Source organism: Rattus norvegicus, chromosome 4, assembly GCF_021556685.1.
Source record: "Rattus norvegicus strain SHRSP/BbbUtx chromosome 4, alternate assembly SHRSP_T2T, whole genome shotgun sequence".
Classification (NCBI taxonomy): Eukaryota; Metazoa; Chordata; class Mammalia; order Rodentia; family Muridae; genus Rattus; species Rattus norvegicus.
In genome coordinates this window covers 115865148-115888228 of record NC_141537.1, presented here as the reverse complement: position 1 = coordinate 115888228, position 23081 = coordinate 115865148, and the positions used below count along the sequence as shown (strand labels likewise).

General features: G+C 45.5%; 1 protein-coding gene across 2 annotated transcripts in view; it reads right to left on the bottom strand.

Moving 5' to 3' along the window:
- Positions 1–13424: 13424 nt before the first annotated feature.
- The window catches only part of Eva1a (eva-1 homolog A, regulator of programmed cell death), a 49052-nt gene continuing 39395 nt past the window's right edge, over positions 13425–23081 (bottom strand). The window contains 1 exon segment of one of the 2 annotated variants that reach the window (NM_001109243.1): positions 13425–14726. In NM_001109243.1, the coding sequence (NP_001102713.1) occupies positions 14353–14726 (374 nt within the window). In that variant the 3' untranslated portion in view covers positions 13425–14352. 2 annotated transcript variants of the gene reach the window in all.

Here is a 23081-nt window from a genome sequence, read left to right as displayed (position 1 = left end):
CACTCAGGCACAAAGCACACAGGCACACACACACACACACACACACACACACACACACACCAGCACACACATGAAATTCCCTTTTCAATGTGAACAGACTATTTACACATACAGAAGGGCTTCAATAAACAAGAAATAGTCTCGTATGCCAGAAATTGGAAGATCTTGATAAAGCTGCCTCTCTGGGCAAGGCTGCAAATGCTGTGAGCGCACGCTTGGCTCCGGGCGTGCAGGACTCCTGCTTTAATGAAGGTCGTTGCGGAATGTGCATTTGCTTAACTGTGTATTCGTGTCCCCGAGTTTAGTTTTCCCTACAGATGAATGTGTCAGGGGACTAGAAGTGTCTCCTTGGCCATTTTCCCCAGCTGCTAGTTTTCCTTCCAGCCTCAGATATCCTAAGCCCTCCAATCTGTCAGTCTCACAATTACCGTACCATACTCGGTGAAGCAGCCGCTGAATACATTCTTGTCTTCCCGTGACGTCTCGGTGCAGGGAGCACTCAGCAAACACTGGTTGAAACGATGCCAGCAGAAATTCCAGAATTGATACCAAAGGATTTTAGGAGTATTAAAATATGAGTCCTTTCTAAACATTCAACACTTTCATTTTTTTCTCAAGTTAAATAACATAATCTTCAGGCAGAACTACAAGTTATCTTCTTGTTTTATTCCCCACCCCACCGCCACAGAAGACATGTTTCTCTCACGAGCAACTTCAATGCACCTTGCAAGGTAGCGCCGTGTTCAGACTAGCATCTCCCCCAGTGTGACGGTTCTAATGAGATGTTCCCCTGTATCCTCTTGGATTTGAAAACTTGGTCTCTCTCGGGTGACACTGTTTGGGGAAGGGCAGTGTGGCCTTGCTTGGGGAAGGATGTCACTGGAGGCTGGCTTTGAGGTTTCAAAAGACTCACCATTTTACATTTGAGTTTGCTCTGTGTGGGACTTTCACTTTGAATTGTGAGCTCTTTGCTTTCCAACTACAGCCACGCCCACTGCCTGCTGTGCACACCATTACGGGCTCTGGAACTTTAAGCCCAAAGTAAACTCTTATTTCTGTAAGTTGCCTTGGTCTCAGTGTTTCATCACAGCAACAGAAAACTAACGCAGCAGCAAGAGCGATACCACCAGAACCGCCTCCAGGTCTCCAGAGCGCTTTCTGTTAAAACAGCACTTGGCGAGAAAAAGCCACATGAAAAAGTCAGACTTCAAAGCTACTTTGGAAAGTTCTGAAACTCTTGAGCAGTTTTTGAGCTTTAGGAATGGAATTACATGTGGCTACAGTGAGCTTTAGTGTCCCATCTGCCAACATGTCAGCAGCCACCCCCACCAGATCCTTCTGTACTGGGATTCCAGGCTTGGCTTTGTGATATGAATATGAGATTTACCAAACTCATCAAAACTAGACTGTAGTGTGGGAGACAGACAACCAGACACAGTGTTATCACCCAAACACCTTTTAGGAACCGATCATGAAGAAATAGAGGAGTTCAATAAACCTTCAGCGTCTTCATTTGCAAGATGATGAGGCCGATTCTCAAGGGTCTGCTTCCCCTTTAAGGGAGCAGTCCTGTAACTCCTCACACCTTTGCACGCAGGGGAGGGGATCAATCCAGCATCATAGATGTCAAGGAAGCCTTTAGAAATGTGTGCTTCCTTCCTGGTCCCTGAAGAAGTCAGGACTGCATATTGGCCCTTGTCCCCTGGAAGAATCTGGTGATGGTGGCTGCAGACATCTTGGGAAAGGGACACTGGGGAGTCATTGGACCCTTGTGTAACTTAATTCACCATTTCAAAAACTAGTCCAGAAAGCTGGGGAGTTGGCTCAGTCCATGAAGTACTTGGCTGCCACCAGCATGAGAATCTGCGTTCCATCTTCAGCATCCATATAAAAAGTTAGACACAATGGCGCCTGTAACCTAGGCACTGGGAAAGCGGTGGCAGGGGGATATCTAGGACCACTGCCCAAGCAGCCCTGCTGAATTTGTGAGCTCCAGGTTCAGTAAAAGACATCTCCTAAAATAAATAAATAATAAATTAGAAATGAACAAATAAGATAAACAATTGAGTAATGGCAATCTCTAACATCCACACATGTGTATAGACATCAACACACCTGTACACACATGAACACACACACACACACATGTGCCAGAGAGAGGGAGATAGAGAGAAACTACTCAAGGGTTTGGAGAAAACTTCTAAAAGAAGCTGGGATTGACCTGACTGGGACCATGGAGACTGAAAAAATGACAGACAGGCACACACACACACACACACACACACACACACAGAGAGAGAGAGAGAGAGAGAGAGAGAGAGAGAGAGAGAGAGAGGCTTGGAATAAGTGTTCCATGCTATCTGACGGATATGTACCAACGGAAGCCTAGAAACATAGCACATTTATTATATAGCATCATTTATCATACACCACATGAATAGGAGAAGGAAGAGTAGCCAGTCTAAGTAGAAGGTCTTTGTAGGGATCTAGGAAGAAGAGGCTAAAGTTGATAGTTTCTGCATACAATGACAACATATGTTCTGGACCAGGAAATGGCCTCACCCTTCCACTGAACCTGACTGAGGAAGCCTTGCTATTGCTATGGGTTTAAGGCACTGGGACCTTAACATGGTCATGCTTGTGTCAGTAACATACATGCACTTAGGATGTCATCCATCCACTTCCCACAGCATGTATATATGTGTGTATATATAATTCATAAATAATTTAAATGTATATTATTCATAAATATATTCATAAATATAGATTATATATTCATAAATAATTTAAAGATTTGTATTATTGTGGACCTAACTTTCTATGAAAGCCTTGGGAATTCTGCATATTGGACTCTCTTCCAGAACTTAGAACAAATAGAAATTCACTCCAAATTCCAGTTTTAATCTATATCCCTTACTCAGTTTCAGTGGTTTGGGTGAGGGTAGGCGGGGCACAGTAACTGGTCACCTCATTTGAGAAACGTTATGCCAAGGAGTACTGGGCTACACAGTGAATCGTTTCTGGAATAAGGACATGATTTTGAATTCTGAATGCTGTGTTTGTGGCGAATCACTGGTTGCCAAGGATACCTCTATGAGGAAATTTCAGGAACTATAATGAACAGATGGATTCTTGGTTGGAGGGAGGAAAATTATTCTGAACTTGAGGCAGGCAGAGGTAAAAGCTCTGACTGTAGAGCAAGTCTCACAGTTTACATGGCTAACGTACAAGCTATCACACACTATGGCTAAACACAAGCTAACACACACTATGGCTAACACACAAGCTGACACACACTATGGCTAACACACAAGCTGACACACACTATGGCTAACACACAAGCTGACACACACTATGGCTAACACACAAACACACACACTATGGCTAACACACAAGCACACACCGACAACTTTAACTACCTTCCACTTCTGTTTGTCTGCCAATGCAGATGTTATTAAGTTTCAGCTAGATATCTGGGAGAAAGTCTTGGGGGCAAGAGGTGTGCTGATGCAATTGTGACTCCCAAATGTTTCCATCCTCTACTTGCCCTTGGCATTCAACCACACTTTTATTTAATATATTTGTTTTTATTTATTTTTTAATGTTTTATTAGATCTATTTCTTTACTTACATTTCAAATGGTATTCCCTTTCCCTGTTTCCTGTCCATAAGCCCAAATCCCCACCCCCTCCCCCATACAGGTGTTTGCCCCTCCACCTCCCTTACTGCCCACCCCAACATTCCCCTGCACTGAGGGTCCAACCTTGGCAGGACCAAGTGATTCCCCTTCCACTGGTGCCCAACAAGGCCATCTTCTGCTACATGTGCAGTTGGAGCCCTGGGTCAGTCCATGTATAATCTTTTGGTAGTGATTTAGTCCCTAGAAGCTCTGGTTGGTTGGCATTGTTGTTCTTAAGGGGTTGCAAGCTCCTTGGGCTCGTTCAATCCTTCCTCTAATTCCCCTAAACAGGGTCCTGTTCTCAGTTCAGTGATTTGCTGCTGGCATTGACCTCTGTATTGGACATGCTCTGAATGTGTCTCTCAGGAGAAGCTATATCCAGTCCCTTTCAGCATGCACTTTTTAGCTTCATCAATCTTATCTAGTTTGGGTGGCTGTATATTATATGGGCCACATGTGGGGCAGGCTCTATTTGTTTTTAAATTACGTGTACTCACAGGAGTGGGGAAGAGGGCTGTCTGGGAACCTAGGTTCAGATGCCCTTGGAAGCCAGGAAAAGATGTTGGATCTCCTAGGGTTGAGCTGTCTGAGATGGGTCCTGGGAACTGAACTTAGGACCTCTGCAAGAACAGCCAGTGCCCTTAACTGCTGCGCCATCTCTCTAGCCCTAACAAATGCACTCTTCTCTGTGTTTCTGAATTCTCACATGATCTCTTTCTTGTTGCGGTGGTTTGAATGAGAATGTCCCCTCCCCCGGTCTCGGAAAGTATTAAAAAGTGTAGCCTTGTTGGAGGATGTGTGTCATTGAGGGTGGGCTTCGAAGTTCCAAAAGCCCATGTCATTCCCAAATTAGCTTTCTATGCCTCCATTTGCGAATAAGATAGAAACTATTGACTGCTTCTCCTGTGCCAAGTCTGCCTGCCTGTGGCCATGCTAGTCATAGATTCCACGCTCTGAAACTGTGAGCAAGCACCCAATCACACGCTGTCTTTATAAGGTGACTCGTTCATGGAGTCTCTTCACAGTAACTAAGACATTTGTATACCTTCCATCCCATCTCCACCCCATCTTACCCCACAACCTCTGATAGGGTCTTGTGTATCCCACACGAGCCTTAAACTCGACATGTAGCTTTCAACTTCTGATCCTCCTTCCTCCCCTACTGCCTGATTTATGTGCTGCCTCCGGGGATTGAACTCATGGCTACCAATTGGACTACATATCATCGCTTTGTGTACCTTTTCCAAGTGCTTTCTGAGCCACCATTCTGCGGTTAGGAATACTGGCTACACTCTGAGCTTCCTTGTGCAGTTTCCCTCAGCCCCTTACCCAATGTGTCTGTAGACACTCCCGATGATTTGTGAAAGGAGAGACAAATTTCCCAATTCATCTCCAATCCTAGAAGCATAGCTCTGGTGAAAGTATTAGTGTCATATTGCTGCTGTAACAAATTACCATATAGTGAGAGCTTAAAGCAAATTGTTATTTATAGCTCTTAGAGATCAAGGTCCGCAGTGAACCTTCGGTAAAAAGGGATACCCATGGTTCCATTATCTCTGGAGACATTAAAGACAGAATCCTTTCCCTGCGGCTTCTTCTGCAGCTGCCTGCATTCCTAGACTCAGGACTACATCATTCCAACCTTTGCTTGTACTGTTACACCTGTCCTTCTCTGACTCTGATCCTTTTTCTTTCTCCTCCTTCTTCCTTTGTTGTTGTTGTTGTTTTTGTTTTGTTTTGAGACAGGGTTTTTCTGTGTAGCTGTGGCTGTTCTGGAACTCACTATGTAGACCAGGATAGCCTCAAACTCAGAGATCCACCTGCCCCCTGCCTCCCGAGTGCTGGGATTAAAGGTCTGCTCCACCACCACCTGGCTGATCCTGATTCTCCCTATAAATATTATTGGGATTATACTGAAGCTATCCAGGTAACCCAGGATCATTTCCCCAATTCAAATTTCTAAGTTTCATACATCTCCAAAGATCCCTATTGCCAGGGATACCACTGTATGCAAATTGCCAAAAAGATAACAAACAGATGAGTCCTTGATTGGCTAGAGGGAAATTTGTCTTAACACAAGAGTCAGGAGATCAAGAGTCTGACTGGAAAGGAAACCACATAACTTAAATGGTCAAGAAACTCCAAAAATTCTTCTGTGAAAGTATGGATGGACATTTCTCAGCCCACTGCAGTTGCAGGGAGGCACAGAGTTCTTTTTTGGTCATATTTCCTATGCACGTCTCTGGGCCATTAGACTACAGTGGACATTAACTCTTTTAGAAATTTAAAAATGCATTGTTATTATGTTTATGTGTGTGTGTGTGTGTGTGTGTGTGTGTGTGTGCGCGCGCACGCGCGCGCATGCATGGTGGAGAAGATCACACTTGCCACAGTGTGCATGTGGAGATCAAAGGACAACTTTTGTAGGGTCCGTCCTCTCCTCCTACCTTTATGGGGATTTGGAGAGTTGACCTGTCATCAGACCTGCTGAACTATCTTTCGGGCCCTGGACCTTTCTTGTATGTGCCTATAGAATGCTGGCTCCCTATCCAAGCACCTGAAATGTAACTCTTTAAACATGTAGACACCCTTCTGAGCTTGTAAGCCACTCAAACAGATGACAATCACTAAGTTCTGCTCCATGCGCTTCTGTAAAAGGCTACTGTAAGGGAGCGTGAGACTCAGCTTAGTGTCTTTGTCACCCCGCCTTTCACTTGTGGATGCCCTGCTCTACTTGCAGGCTCACATTCAAGAGAAATTATCAAGAAGGTGGGAACAGCCTCCTGGGGCCTCCATCTGTCAGCGGCAGGACAGTAAGTAAAAGCTTACTTCATCAAAGTGAAGGTGGCACCATGAAGAGCAAATGTTTGTGCTCATGAATTCCTTTCCTACCAAAGCTCCTGCACTCGCTATTTTCTGTTGACGTAATAAACACCACAACCAAAAGTGACTCAAGGAAGAAACAGTTTATTGCCACTTATGGTTCCAGAAGGATGAGTCCATCATGGTAGGGAGGCATGGCAGCAGGGGCAGGAGCAGGAAGCTGAGAGATAAAGTAGAGAGAGTGAACGGGAAGTGTGGTAAGGTTTTAAACTCTCAAAGCACACTCCCAGGGATGTACTTCCTCCAGCAAGACCACGCCTCCTAAACCTCCCCCAAACAGCACCAGCAATGGTCTATCAAGTGTTCAAACGCTGGAGCTTATGGGAGACATTTTTCTCCCTAAGTACTACAGTTCCTGATCCACAAATCCACCCTTCCCGTTCTAGAAGTTCACTAAGGAGTAACCTCCATGGATCTCACCCATTTCAAGTGGCTCCTGCCCTCTGTGGATCCTGACCTCCGTAGGTTGTTTTGTTTGGTTTTATCCCTAATGAGATCAGTTCCTGCTAGTTTTTATATTATGTTTTCACTAATTCTTTGAGAATTTTGAACAATGCATATCATCATATCCACCTCCACCCTTCCGAGATCCACCCCACCCCCAACTTTGTGTCTTCTTTCTCAAACACAATAATCAATGGCGTCCAATTTGTGCTCTGAAATACTCAGGGTTGTAGAGCCAGTTGTCAGCCAACCAGAGTGGTGACTACCATTATTCCTCTGTAAAAACATGTGTCTGGCTTGACATCATAAGTTGTGTTGCAGCAGATGCTATTCATAAAGACTGGCCACAGCACACAGTTTTAAGACCATAGAGAAGTCACCCGGTCATTGTTTTTAACTATGGAGCAACTTATGACTGTGAGTCCAACTGACTGCCTAATATTCTAACCTATACAGCAGAGAAATCTTCCTTCCTAGACCTCTGGAGGCTACTATTGGTTTGTCTAATGAGCACCGGAAATGAAGTCTGCGTTTCATTTTTCTGCTCTGTCAGGGGCCCAAGTGTCTATTACTTAATACAAGAAAACAAAGAGGAAGTGGGTGAGTGGGGGGAAAACAGACTTCAGCCCCATGGATTCCTCTGGGGAGCGAATGTCTCAGACTAGGCAGGCAGGCAGATGGTCTGGAAAACAGGAGCATCAGGGTAACGTGGGTAGATAGGACAATTAGGCAGACTCACGGGGCAACTGCCAGATGTAAAGTTTTGAAAGTTTCCCTTCATTTGTTCAATGTTTAAGGACTTAAATATTGGTCACCAGTGAGCTTACACACACACACACACACACACACACACACACACACACACACACACACACACACACAAACACCACTGTAGTTGATGGATGGCTTCTTCCTTCTGATTCCAAACCCTATCCAAGGCGCACAGGGCATCAAAGAAGAGGAGGGTGGGAAGAAGGAAAGAACCCAGAGATAGGAAGAGTGCTGTGAAATGCTGTCTTTTGGACACGATAGAACAATTTTACTCTTGAGCTCACAGCAGCTGTGGTTATCTGGACAAAATCAAACCAGTGAAAAATTCAACATGAATGGTGACTGGCTCCTGAAGCCACACCCTTAGCTGAGGGACTATTGTTGGTTGATGGCTGCTGTGGAAGGGAGAGTCAGCTCTCTTTGGGCTGTGGCTGTTGGTAGGCTGCCTGTGCCCCAGAGTGCCTCACGGACATTAGCATATGGTCAGCGCTAATTAGACTTAGCGGGTTATTAACTAAACTCTGAAGACTTTTTAGACACTCTCCAGACAGAACTGAAATTAGAGGATTCTTCCAGCTGACAGCCCCACCACATGGACACCTCAGCTAATGTAGAGGAAGACAAGGGACATCAGAAGTTGAACAACATAAGGAATTTCTAGCAGCGAAGGAAAAGATACAGATGGATAAAACAGATGTCCATGATCTCTGGAAACAATCCCTGTTATAGGCAGGGCTGGGAATCTATGGAACTGCGCACCACAGAAGACGGTGGCACAGGAACTCAGGGACCTTGCTCGTCACTTTAGCAGTTTGAAAATATTTAGTTAGGTCTAGTGGTGTGCACCTGTGTTTCCAGCCACTTGGGAGTGTGAAGCCAAGGTGAGCATCACGGTGAGATTGTGATGGGAGACAGACAAGTGGACAGACAGACAGACACACACACACACACACACACACACACACACACACACACACACTATCAGTATTGAAGGAGGTCTTACTCCTTCAATCAGATGTGAATAAAGAATGAGTACTTCGAGTGAGAATTACGGAAAAGGACTTGTCTGCAAAGGCTGACTGATTAAAACCTCAATCTCTGTGGAGAGTTTGGAATGTTGTTGAACCAGAGCCTAATTACAATGTATATTGGGCAATCTTTAGCCACTAAATAGCTATTTCTTGTCTCATTTCTGTGTCACCTGACATCTTGCTCCTAGCAAGCATGACCTAGCATCCTAACTACAGATTACAAAAAAAAAAAAAAAAAAAAAAAAAGAAAAGAAAAAGAAAAGAAAAGAAAAAAGTTGGAATGGGTGAATGGGTTAACTTGACTCTACTTTTCCACCCACTAAAATGCTAAGTCATCAGCTAGTGTCTGAACCTTCAGCTGGGATTTCTCAGCTGGGCTGTAAGGGCCACTTAATGTTTCCACCAATGTATTTAAATTGTCTCTGTCTTAGAGTTTCTATTGCTGTGATAAAACACAGTGACCATAAACAGCTTGAGGAGGGAAGGGTTTATTTTAGCTCTCAGTTCCATTCACTACATGTCACTAAGGGAAGTCAAGGCAGGAACTCAAGCAGGGTAGGAACCTCAGAGCTAGAACTCCTATGGAAAACATAGAGGGATGCTGCTCACTGGCTTTCTCCTCACAACTTTCTCAGCCTGCTTCTTACAGAAACCAGGATGGGGCAGCCTCACCCAGGATGAACTGGGCCTTCCCATCAAGCATCAATCAAGAAAATGTACCACAGGCTTACCCAGAGGTCAATCTGATAATGGTGTTTTCTCAGTTGAAACACCAAGGTCTGTGGCATTTTACTACACAGGTTCCTTTTTCCCCAAATGACTCTAGTTTGTGTCAGGGTGACATAAAAACTAGGCAGCACAGCCTTGGTTTATGTCTTTCTTTTTTCTGTTACTCTAAAACTTTGTGAAACTACTCCCACATTGGGGCAACCAAAGTTTATGTTTCCAGGCAGTGGTTACTCAAATTTGGTTCTGGAATAAACAATCTTATCCTCTTTGCATTGAGAGCTGTGCTTTCGCATCAACAGTACAATACGGTTCATTGTCAGGAGCTCAGAGTATGGTGTCCATAAAAATCACACAAAGCCAGAATGTGTGATTCCAGGAACCATGGGGAAGCCATGGGAACATTTGACTTTATCTGAAGGAAAGTATTTTCATACTTTAAAAAGAAAAGCAACTTATACTTTTAAACTTATACTTGTCAGTTTTCAAATTTACAATTAGTAATAGTGTCAAGCTATGATGTAAATTTACAAGAGGACTTGGAAAGATCATGTAGCCCAGAAAGACCCATAGGCCGGCTATGGAGAGTTTAAAATATTAGACTCAGTGTTTAGAGCCAGGAAATGACGTATTCTGATCCTGAAAGGCTGAAGTTGGCTGGCCAATGGTAAGACAAAGAAACCATTGCATTTTCTCAGACACGTTCATTTTCCAATTTGTGGGACCACAGCCTGGACTGAGAAGCTGAAGAAACACCTAAGAAACAAGGTTAGTTTTGCTGTGCCCAAGGCAAGCAAGGCAAAGCAAGTGCCGATGTTCAGAACTGTCACTCTGATGAGCACATACTGGGTGAAGCACATATGATCACAGCACAGTTGAGCTCAAACTATGTACACATGCAAATAATTGGTGCAGAGAGGTAGAGCAACTTTGTGATAAATACACTAATAAATCAGAAAATATTACTCACAGAGAGATGACTGTTAAAACAAGTCTTTGAATTTAATGTGAGTTCTTGTAAAAAAAAAATCTCTTGTGACTATCAGGTAACGTCAATGGAAGGACAGTGGCTTAAAACTCTAAATGGCCATCAATATAAGGACCAAGAAGCCTCGGAACAAGAAGGCTCCATTGTAAAATGGCTCACTGGAGAGCCACCGCTTCTGGTCCACTCTGAAGGCTGTCTGTATGACATGATAGGAGTGAATCAGGTGCCACTCAGAAAGGGCCGAGCAAGTCTACGCTAGAACTGGCAATGTTTGTTCCAGCTGGGGTTGAAATGTAATAAATAGCTTTTCCACATTCAAGCAGGGTCTTCCCCACTCAGGCCGCTGACCCACCTGCCAATCCTCTCTAAAAGACCTTCTCAGCCATAACCAGCAACGTACTTCACCAATGGCTCAGGTTTTCTATCTAGTCAAGTTAATGACCAAGATTTACCACAATGCCTGTGGTAAAGATGCTTTGCTAATTAGTTGCATGGGAGGCTCAAGGGAGAAGAGGCTTTAATGGTCCCTGACTTTAGTTAACCTTGTCGCTTGCTAAAATATGGGTAGGGTATTCTCCTGGGAAATGGGAGTGTGATATGGTCATTCTTTTGGTCACTTAAGGAGAGTTGGAAGTCCATGAGTGAGGGGACATCCCCTGAGCTACCTCCCCAGTCTCTAACGAGGACCTTCTCAGTGCAGAAAGGTAAGTACTCACGAGAGAGAAACATCGGGTCTACCTCATAGACTTTAATCAGGTATCCCCCGCCTCCGTGAGGGTATTCACCCATCCATAAGGACAGGACCCTCATGAGCCACTTCCTCATATGTGTCCCACATCGCAGCACTGTTTCCATGGCGATTAAATTTCAAGAAGGAACATTGAGCCAAAGAATGGGGTTGGTTGTACAGCTGTCGGTTGTGTAGTAAAATGCCACAGACCTTAATGGCAGAAAAACACGACTCATGGATCCCATGGAATCTCACTGGTGGGCCCATTAGACAATGAGGCTCCATCATTCTTACCTACCATTCAGTGAGGCATTACTTTCCTGTGTCCTACATTGCAACAGTGTACATCCAGAAGTGTCCAAAGCACAGCCCACCAGTGGCAATGACTCTCATGTGGCATGAGTTTGCCGTTAGCTACCTATGCTGGTCAGCTCAGGATGCTTTTAAGGGAAGTGGGTGCAAGCCGCCCTAAGGCAAGAGAGGCCAAGCTGCCTCAAGGCGGAGAGAGGCTTCCTTGGGCCCTTGAGACACCTTACGTTTCCCAAAAATTTCGGCAGGCTTTGGTCAGCTGGTATTTCTCAGCAGAGAAAACACACACCCAAAATGACCCTTATATTCCCCTCCTCTCTCCTTCCTTACCCCGCCCCCACACGCTCGCACCCCACACATACACAATCTCTATGTGCTGTGTTGGAGCTTAGCACTCAAGACAATGTAAGTGTGCTACAGTTGCATCTGCAGCAGGAACAAACAAGCAAAACAAAAAACAAAAACAAAAATCCACCAGCACCACCAACAAACCTGAGATAAAGCAGAGTTAGGAAAATCTAAACTCTTGGTGGTATCTGATTCTCTGAACCCAGCCATCCCTGAAGCTCGATCCGCCTCTGCCCTTTGAGTTTTATAAATCAATAAATTCTCTCAAGTTGGATATCTCTCTATTACAAGCACAAGTGTCTTGTATAGAAACTAGAACCAGAAATTGTGTTACAAATCTAAACTGGACAGGTTAAAAATAAGTGGAAATCTTGTTACACGAAAGAGGGAAGTCACTGGTTAAACTATCGCTCAGTATCTTGTGTTCCTTAGATAGTGTCCTCGGGACTTGGTGGAAAGATATGAAGATTCAGTGACCACTGAGATAGTTGTGTGCCCTAGAACCCTGTCAGGCACATCCACTAGTGCAGCCTCTGTCTAGTGAGGACTGTAACTTCTCTCTATGATCACCCAGCCCATCTCCCGAAGATGATGGGAGATACTGACTGTTCCATTTTTCTAAGAGATGGAGACCAGGACCAAAGACATCAATCAACAGGCCAGGAAATAGGATGGTTGCTGTGATTGGCCCCAAGGGACCCAAAGCACAGGGATGTAAATCCCGATGCAGAGATGCTAATTAACTACAGTCTTTGGCACTGCTAGCCAAGGGGAGGCTAGTCTAAGTGGAATAATCAGACCAGACACAGAGGGCTTCAAGCAAACTGTGTCATCCTTGGCAACTGGAGATTATGAGTGTACACTTAGTGAGCCTGAGACTGAATTTCCATAAACAGTATACACTCCATGGCAGAGGCAATGGGCAGAGGAGAAGCCCTCCCAGTAAGAAGGCTCCAGGTTGTGCAGTTGGACCAGGAAGGGTCCTAGTCTATGGCAAGAGAGGGGAATCCATGACAAACCTTGTTTCCTGTTTATGCTTTAGAGCAAGTGGTTCTCAACCTTCCTGATTCGGCAAACCTTCAATACAGTTCTTCACGTTGTGAACCCCAACCGTAAAAATTATTTCATTGCTACTTCACAACTGTGCTTTTGCTACTGTTATGAACTGCTGCCCTGGAGGATGCTGTCTCATCCTGTCACCGAGGTTCAAATATGGCAGTCTTCCTCCCATCTTTCCTTAGGGTGTGTCTGCATTCCATCCCTACAAACTTCTCTCCATAGAGGGGGAGGGCTGAGGGTGGGGTCACTATGTGATCTCTCTTGCCTTAGGTAAATCTTCAGTTCCTCTATCTGCTTAGCAATAACTCAACCATACCATATAACCTACACACAGAATCCTTATCTCCAGGGACCCTTTTTAATCCTTAATCCTTACGGGGTCCAGCAGAGGCCACACTTGCCCACAACTAAAGGTGACCATAGAGGCTTATACATGACCACACAGACAGGAAGCAGAAGATTTTCATGGAATGTTTATTTTAGACACCATTCTAATTTTGGCTTTAATTCTCACCTCTGGTTTCCATTCTCTTCTTGGAAATCCAAACTATTTTTTAAAACAAAATATTATTTAAATATTATGAATCTCTGAAGTCATGAGACTTATCTCTCCAAAAGGGAAGGACCCATGGTTTCTATTTTTTATGCAGCATTTTCAAATACACATGTCAATATATATTTCATAAACTACTAAAAAATAAAACCCTTTATCCTCTGAGGTTATTGATGTGTCCTAGGTCTCCAACACATCTCATTAAACAGTAAGTTCTATTCATCTTCATGAATGAGGTGGGAACTAGACTAAAAAATAGGATTTTAATCCCTGAGGTGTCAGTTAAAATGCAGAGGTTGCCAAGATTTTTTTTTTCATTTAAAAATTAGCTTTAAATAATTAGCATGGATCATGCTATCTCAATCAAAACCACTTCCTCTACACGGAGTCCTTTAGAAAATTACATTTTCTGGGTTATGGTCACCCTGATGTCCCAGCTCTCCAGCTATGAGACTTTTTTTTTTCCTTTTGTAAAGGAATAGCACAAGTCCGCCCAAACTTCTGAGCACTTCGGAAGGACTTTCAGCTCATCACATCGCTGTCACGTGGTTGGAGAGGAAATCCTTAGCACCTTTCCAAGACCGGGAAGCTTTGGGCTGGTGTGTCCAGGTGGGTGTCAAGACCTGAAAAGGCAGATACCCCTGCCTGGGTTGTCTATTTCTCCAGAGGCAAGAGTCTAAAGCAAACCCCAATGCTCTTGGGAAGTAGGCTGGCGCTCTGCACTCTCCGGCCACATTAACAGAGCTGGCCTCAGCTCGTGCACATCGTCCCTGCCTGCAGAACCCACTCTCTTTTTCAGGTCTGCAGAGGTTCTGGCGTCCACACTGAGCCCTAGTAGTAGCGGTTCAGGCTCCTGGTGCCCGGCACCTCAGGCTGCCCGTTCATCCAGATCTCCCTGATGATTCGTTCGCGCTCCTCCAACCGCTGTGCGCGCTCCAGCTCCTCTGCAGACGTGAACACGTTCTTGTTCAAAGTCCTCTCGAAGCGACGGTGTCTGCGCACCGAGAGGTCCGAGGCTGTGTCCTCACTACCATCCTCACTGTCGCTGCTGTCACTGCTGCTCTCGTGGTCCTGCAAGCACCTCCTCCGGGGACCCTGCCGGCAGTCCGTGTGGCAGGAGATTCTTATCACCAAGGCTGCCAAGGTCAGGAACAGGCCGATGCACACGCCAGAGACAAAGTACAGAGCGGCTCGCTCAGGGTTTTCTGCAGAGAGAGGAAGGAGAAGGAGTCAGTCAGACAGGAGCCATGTCTCCATGCAGTGTCAGGGGCACAGACCAATAATCTCACCAGGACCTGAACTTAAATGGCAACCAAGACCAGCCTTCCCAGGGGCCAATTTCATAACGTTTCCAAACAGCATTATTAGGCCAGGTATGGCGGCTTGTGCCTATAAACAATTCCAACATTTGAGAGACTGAGGCAGGAGGATTGCTGGGACATCCAGGCCAGAGTGAGACTGTCTCAAAAAAGAGACAAAAGAGAGTGGCAAATGGCTCAATGAATAGATTCTTGTCCCCTAGACTGAGGACCTGAGTTCTAGTGCAGAAAGACACATGGTGGGGAGAAAGAATAGATGGACTCCCCTTGTCCTCTGACCTTCACACACGTCATGGTACAGTGTATCAGAAAACAAACACACAAATACATAAATGTGATAAAATGAAAAGAAGGGAAAGGCAGAATAAATGAATTGGTATTAGTATTGACAACTGGCTAACAACACATCTGATATGGGCAGGGGTATATGAAATTATCACTGGTTTCAAGTTTAACTTTGGAATTATTTCCAAATGAAAAATTACCATATGTGCAGCATTTGGGTCTGGCTAATTTCAGAGAGAGACAGAGAGAGAGAGAGAGAGAGAGAGAGAGAGAGAGAGAGAGAGAGAGAGAGAGAGAGAGAGAACAACTTTTTAATACTAAAGTTTAGATAATTTTTAAAGTTAAAAGACCCAAGAAATTAAAAGGTAGAAAAACTAATAACTTAGCCCCTCCCACATGAAATAACTATTCAGTTTGAGCCATGTGTCTTTATGAAGACCTGCTTTCTGAAGGTTTTCGTTCATCATACATAGTTTCAGAATTACTGCCATCACTGTGAGGTGACTCTGCCTCCTGGTATCCATGCCCTTGGTCAATCAACCTCTTCTCCTTAAAGTCTGGAGCTAGTGCATGCACGCACACGAGCATGTGTGTGTGTGTTTGTGTGTGTGTGTGTGTGTGTATGAATGTGTCAGTGTAAGTATGGGTGAGTGTGTGTGTGTATAAATGTGTCAGTGTGTGTGTGTGTGTATGAATGTGTCAGTATAAGTATGGGTGAGTGTGTGTGTGTATAAATGTGTCAGTGTGTGTGTTTGTATGTGTATGTGTCAGATATGTCAGTGTAACTATGTATGAGTGTGTGTGTATAAATGTCTCAGTGTAAGTGTGTGTGTGTGTGTGTGTGTGTGTGTGTGTGTGTACATGTGTGCATATCAAGTCCAGAGGTTAATCTTGTGTATCCTTCAGGCATTGTCTGCTCTTGTTAGCCTGGACCATGTAAGGAAGGGTAGGCCAGTTGACCTGGACCCTCCACCTCATCATGCTGGGATTACAAGTACATATCACCCTGTCTGGCTCCTTAAAATGTAGGTCCTAGGGATCCTATTCAGACCCTTGCACTTCTAAGGCAAGTAATTTACTGAATAAGTCGTCTTCCCAGGCCCTAGTAACTTATAAAGTATGACAAAGGTAATAGATGATTCTAAGATGAAGTTACATAGAGCTTCAATACCCATCCCTCAGATATTCTCCCCACTCCCACTCCCCACTAAGCTGAAGCCAGCTGCTGTAGGTAAGTTGTTCATATGGAGGTCCAAGTATCACAGGGTCAACAATGGCCTCCAGCTAACAGCCTTCAAAGGACTGAAGTTGCCAACAGCCATGTGGGTGAACTCGGAAGAATCGAGTCAGGATGGAGCTTGAGGTGAGGTGCTGCAAGCTTGGCTTTCCAGCAGCTTTCTCAACTAAAGAGCTACAGAGTTTAGTCCTGACTGAAAGAGCTCAGCTAAGCCACATGTGACTTTCTGAACCATAGAAGCTGAGGTGTGTGACATTCACATTTATGTGTGTGTGTGTGGGGGGGGGTCATGTGTATGTGAGTGCAAGTACCCTAGGAGGCCAGAGGCCATGGAGTCCCCTAGAGCTGTAGTTACAGGCAGACATGAACATCTGCTGTGGGTGCTGAGAACTGAACTCAGGTCCTGCACCAAAAAAAGTCCCTGCTCTTAATTGCTAGGCCATCTCTCCAGCCATCTGTGCTATTCTAGGCCTCTAAAGTTGGGATAATTAGTATTCAGCCACGGGTAACTCGTGCAATCTATAGCACATCTCGAAGCATTGAGGAATGACCTCATTAAGTTCACTGAAAGAGGAGGCAGGCCTAAGGTGGTTGGCTAGAGAACAGTATAATTGTTCTATGGATGAGGTGTGCGCTCCGTGGGGCCCTTGGTGACCCTGGTGTTATGCCCTCAACAGAATAGAATCATGGGGTAAACAAAGCAGCTGTCATGAAGACATACCTGGCCAAGGTCATAGACATCGGTCAAACCGAGATGATCGATACATCAGCCAACCAATTTTCACAGTCTATAACCACTCGGAACATGGATCAACATGTTATTAGGGAGCATCAAACAACAGAAATGGGATCCCAGATGGCATGGAAGAGCTTTGTAAATTTAAAGCTCCGTAAGGTGGCACAGACCTGTAATTTCAGCAATCTGGGAGTGGAGGCAGGAGGATCGGGAGTTTAAGTTCATCATCACCCCCAGCTACTGAGTTCAAGGCCAGCTTGAGCTGCATGAGACCCTGTCTTGGGGAGGGCATGCATTTCATAGTGAGGTACTCAGATCTGTGTGCTTATGGGGATAACGTGTGCTCTATAGAACAGACCCTTAAAGTTCATTAAGTCGTTTATTGATAGCCAGTGAACTGTTCCTCATATTTTCACATGTTAGTGACTTAAAGATAGGGCCGGCAAGCCGTCTCAGCAGGTGTGCTTACTGAGCAATCCTGGAAAACTGAGATCAAGCCTTAGAGCCGACATAAAGGTAAAAGAACAGAAAATAGCACGCTGGACCCGGTGTTCTCTCCTTTGCTCTCCTTCATGGATTCTGTAAGGTGAGCAGCCATGTTCTACCACAGCTTTCCACTGTGTTTGACCGAACCCTTGGAAATGACGAGCCAAAAGAAATCCTCCAGTCTTTAAACTGTTTCTTGTATTGGTCACAACAATGAAAAATTATATCACCAGGTATGAGAAAAACATAATTTCTGAGGTAAGAGTAGATGGCTGTAATGAGTTAGCCATGTGGAGATCAGGAAAAGTGTTCCAGAGGATGTGCAGGTGTGCAAGATGTGTAGCTGTGTGGGAGAGCATGAGATGTCGGCCTTACAGTGAGGGCTTAAGGTACCTGTCTCTTGATTTTGCATATCCTGATTTCTCTTTCTGTAATAAAACAAATGGCCAAAGGGCACTTGGAGAGGGAAGACTTTATTTGGCTTACATGACCCAATCACAGTGCATCGCTGACGAAAGTTCGGGGTGATAACTCAGTAGGGGAGGAACCTGAAGTCAGGAGCATAAGCCACGGCCATGGAGGAGTGCTACTTTCTGGTTTGCACACACGCCCTGGCTTCCAGACTGCTGTTTGCTTCCTTATACAACCCAAGACCACCTGCCCAGGGGAGGCACCAGCCGCAGTGGGCTGGCTCCCATATCAATCAATCAATCAATCATCAATCAACCAACCAATCAATCAAGAAAACGCCCCCACAGACTTGCCTATAGGTCACTCTGACAGAGGCAATTCCTCCATCAGATATGTCTAGGATTGTGTCAAGTTGACAAAACCAGTAAGCACATCTAGATCGGTTTCACCAAATAACAATTTGTTATCTGGTGTCAGCTGGAGATAAGCCAGGCTCCAAGACTTGCTGATAGTGGGCCTGAGCAAAAGTAGAGAATCGTTAAGCTCTCTGATGCATAGGACGTGACTTGGGACATCAGAACCTGCCATGAGGCTCGATCCCATGAATTGTCTTCCCACTGTGTAGCAGGAGGGAGGCACTCCCCTCAGGTAGTTACTTCAGCCTGGTTCCATCTCAGCCTCATGGAACCTCGAGTCTCATTGTGCATGACAAAGTTCAGATGGAGAGGGACGGAGAGACGGCTCAATGCGTGCTGCTGCTACTCAAGCAGGATCTGAGTGTGTGTTCCCGTCATCTGTAACAGTTGAGGCATGGGCACACGACTATAACCCCAGACCTGGAGAGGCATTTACGGGGAGGTCCCAGGGACTCACTTGCCCGACAGCTGAGCCCAATCAGTGAGTTCAACAAGAGACCCTGTCTCCAGAACTAAGGGGAGATACTGATAGAGGAAGACTTCAGCCTCTGGCCTTCATGTGTGCATCTCTCTCTCTCTCTCTCTCTCTCTCTCTCTCTCTCTCTCTGAAATAAATAACTGGAATGGAGTGAATGGGCCGTGTGGGCAGCACACAGGAGCAGATGTAGAGACAGACCTGCAGTGCGTCGAGTCAGGGCTCAGGGGAAGGATCTCTGAAAGGCAAGAGAGGCTCAGTCCGGGTGACCTTATCAGACCTCACTTCAGTGATAATTCAAAAGAGTATCACTGGGGAAAAAAACCAAAATGAAAATCTATTTGCTGGAAAATGGGTTCTGTTGTTTACCAGAATCAAACCTCCCCCAGGGGCCATGTCCTGGCTTGGCTGCTCTCTGTGCAGAGAGATCCAACGGTCCCTTCTTCTAAAGCAGGCTTGACTCAGCTCGAAACACCCGCCCCCAGGTGCTACCAGCATTGATTTTTCTGCCACTGTCTGCACAGGACAGAAATAAGGTCATTGTACCTGAAGTGACAGCTTGTCAGGAAACCCAGAGTCCTTCCTGTTCCCACACAACCACCCAGGACCCTTTAGGCCACTGACCCTGCCTGTATTTCTGAGTCTAAGAGAGCCTGGGCTCTGGCTGTGAGCTTTGCTCTAGGGTAAACTCTCTTTACAGTGGGAAAGTGTGCATAGGAGGGGAATAATAGCAAACTTTTCTCTCTCTAATATATATATATTATACACACACACACACACACACACACACAGTAGTTTTGAGATAGGCTCTTACATCTTGTGTAGCTCAAGCTGCCTTTGAAATCCTGATCCTTTTGCCTCCAACTCCTAAGAACTGAGGTCATGGGCATGTAGCACACCAGTCTCTTGGATGGCTTTAATAGAACCGATTTCAATGCCTTTGACAGACAATTTCTTGTCCTCTCCCCATGCCGTTCTTAACCGAGAAGTCACCTGTGGTTGACAATGCGTTTGCCTGCCCTACCCCCACCATGGCCCGAAGCTTCTCACTGAAGGTGTCCTTTCCCCTTCCACACATGAACTGTATGCATCACACTGAGCTTCCATCAAGTGCAGAAATGGCCAGTGTGTAAAATAAGACACTGACAGTCAGGAGGCAGGAGCTCCTTCGGACGAACACATCCTTTTGAGTCAATTCAAGTGTTTAGCTTCCTGCATGCTTGTGTGTGGTGAACCCACACATACTTACAAGTGCAAGTGGAGGCCCACAGCTGACACCCAAAGTCTTCCTCAGTTGCTGTCCATCTTATTTTGGAGGCAGGGCCTCTTAACTTCCCCTTCTGGCTAGTCTAGCTAGCAGCTTGTCCTAGCATATCCTATCCCCACCTCCACAGCACTGGAATTACAGGATGCCACATCCATGTGCCATTGAAAAGGTGCAGGGGATGTAAAGGCAGAACTCTGACTAAATAGTCCACACTGATAGGCTAGAAATACACTTAGTGTGGAGGAATTTGACATGGCTGCTCTGGCCAGCCTGGTATAGAGCAACCTCCAGTTAAGACAAGCTTAAGCCCAGGTGTGGGGGTACACATCCCAGCCCTCAGGAGACAGAGGCCTGCAGATCTCTGAGTTCTAGTCAGTCAATTCTGTCCAGTCAGAAGAGTTCAGTGCAGTGGAGACAGCTGCTCTGTAGGCAGGGAGCTCGGTGAGTTGGGAATCAGTACAGCGAGTGCAGTGCAGTAGGGCTGAGTTTATCTGTCAGTTCACAAAGTTCAGTGCAAGTCATCAGAGGCAGGCAAAGCCAGAGAGTAAGAAGGCGCCAGAAGATTAAAACAAACTGCCAGCTAATTTGAGGCCAAGAACAATTCAGTGAGAAGCTGAGAGAAGCCAGACTGAATCAGTCAGCTTGGGGAGGAGTTTTAGCCAGAACAACTGAGTTGAACCAGCCAGCCAGAGTTCAGAGAGAGCTACAAAAGGTGAGTTCACTCGCAGTAAGTCTCTGAGAAGATAACTGCATCAGGTGAATAAAAATTACTTTTTCGGAGTAGACCACTTTTAAAGACCTCTGGAGAGTTCAGGCCATTAAAACAGTCAACAGACTCTAACTCTGTTCCCGTCTCCGTGTCTTGGGAGACTTACCTCCACTCACTACTGTAGAAAGAATCTCTTATAGCAACACCTGCCAATTAAAGCTTATAGCCAATGAGCTGAGGCAGAACATAGGAGGTAGGAATTGGGCAGGGAGAGAAAGAATTCTAGGGAATAGAGGCAGGGGAGATTAGAGCTGTTAACTCAGAGGAGACAGATAAACCAGCAGGTAGCTGAATTTAGGATAGAATAAAGGAGAGATTAGCTCCAGGAACCCTGAGGAGACAAAGGCAAGAAGACAATGAGAGGAAACCAGCCATGTAACTGAATCCAGATTAGAATAAAAGGGATGATAAGTTAATAAGAAGTCAGAGAACAGGCTGAAGTGTATGGCCTAGGCACTTATTAACAAGTATGGGAGGAAAAATGGTTTTGGGTTTTATTTTTTTAACACACTACAAGACCCTGGTCTCAGAACATGAGTTTTTGACACACTCACATTGGCAAAATGCTCCAACACTGAACAGACACAGTGTAAGAACTTGGAGAAGTCCCTTACTTTCCAATCCCATCACAAGTAGAATCACTCCGGACCCCCTTGTAGTCTAATGTGAAATGTTCCTCTGGGCTCGTTTCTGAACACCTAGCTCCCAGTGAGTGTTGCTCTTTGGAGGAGTTATGAAACCTGTAGGAGGTGGGATCCAGCTGAAGGAAGTGTGTCACAGGATGGATGGATCTGTAGATGGATATCCCTGCCCTACCTCCCATGCTCTCTGTTCTCTGATCACTCAAGGTGTAGTAAGTCAGTCACAGATTCTCACGACCATGAATTCTCTACTGCTGGTATTCTGTTTAAGCTCCACCCCCACAGCTACCAGGCAGCAGCCAGGTATGCTCCGCTCCACAGTTGCCTGGCAACAGCCAGCTGTGTCTGACACCATAAAAGGAGCTGCTTGCCCCCTCCTCCTTCTCTTATCCCCTCTTGCTCTTTGTTCTCTGTTCTTGCCCCCTTCTCCCCCTCCACGTGCCCATGGCAGGCCACCTTTCCTCTCTTCCTCTACTCTTCTCCCATTAAACCTCTCCACATGGAACCAAGGTGTCCGGGCACGGGCTGAGATTCGAAACCCCAACATTGGTGCCAAAACCTGGGATGACTCGGACAGGGTTTATGATCTCCCCGTGCCGACATGGCCTGGCACCCTGGCCACCCCACTGCTGACTGCAGGGAGGAGGATAGGCCTTTCCCACCACATGCCTCTGAGCCAAAACAAATCTTCCGTCTCTCACACTGCTCCTTACCAGGCATTTGCTCACAGCAAAGGGAAAGAAACTAAGATAACCCTTCCCCAACGTTGGACCCAAAGAATGTTCACAGGCATAGACAAAAATTCATATTGCATATACATGCACATACACTCTCAGGGATGGGAAGGAGGGATGAAAGGAAAGAGGAGAGGGATGAAAACAGGAAGGAAGGGGGGTGGTAAAGAGGGAGGTTGAGGGGCTGGGGATTTAGCTCAGTGGTAGAGCGCTTACCTAGGAAGCGCAAGGCCCTGGGTTCGGTCCCCAGCTCCGAAAAAAAGAACCAAAAAAAAAAAAAAAAAAAGAGGGAGGTTGATAGGTGATTGACAAGTGATAGATGGATGACAGGTGATAAGTTGGAAGAAAGATAGAGGGGTGGTGGATAGAAGATAGAAGACAGACAAGAAAACAGGTGGATAGGTAGACAGAGGGACAGACAGATGGATGGACAGACAGATAGACAGAGGGAGCTCCCATTTACTGAATCTTTGTCAGGATCAGGAAAAGCGTCTTTGTGCTGATCTTCTACCTTTAAACACTGCACAGTTTAGGACAATGGGTAAGTACCAGTACCCATGGCTAACCATTAAGACTGGAGTGATCCATGTCCTTATGTGCATGAGATGGAAAGCCATACTTGCGATGAAAACAGTCATTGTGACTTTCATACCCTCTCTTTACCGACTTGCTACACAGACCTAACTTGTTGTTGGGTTTTTTTGTTTGTCTGTTTATGAGATAGGATTTTGCTATGTAGCCCAGACTGGACTTGCTCCTCCAGCATCCAGTTCCTTAGTGCTGA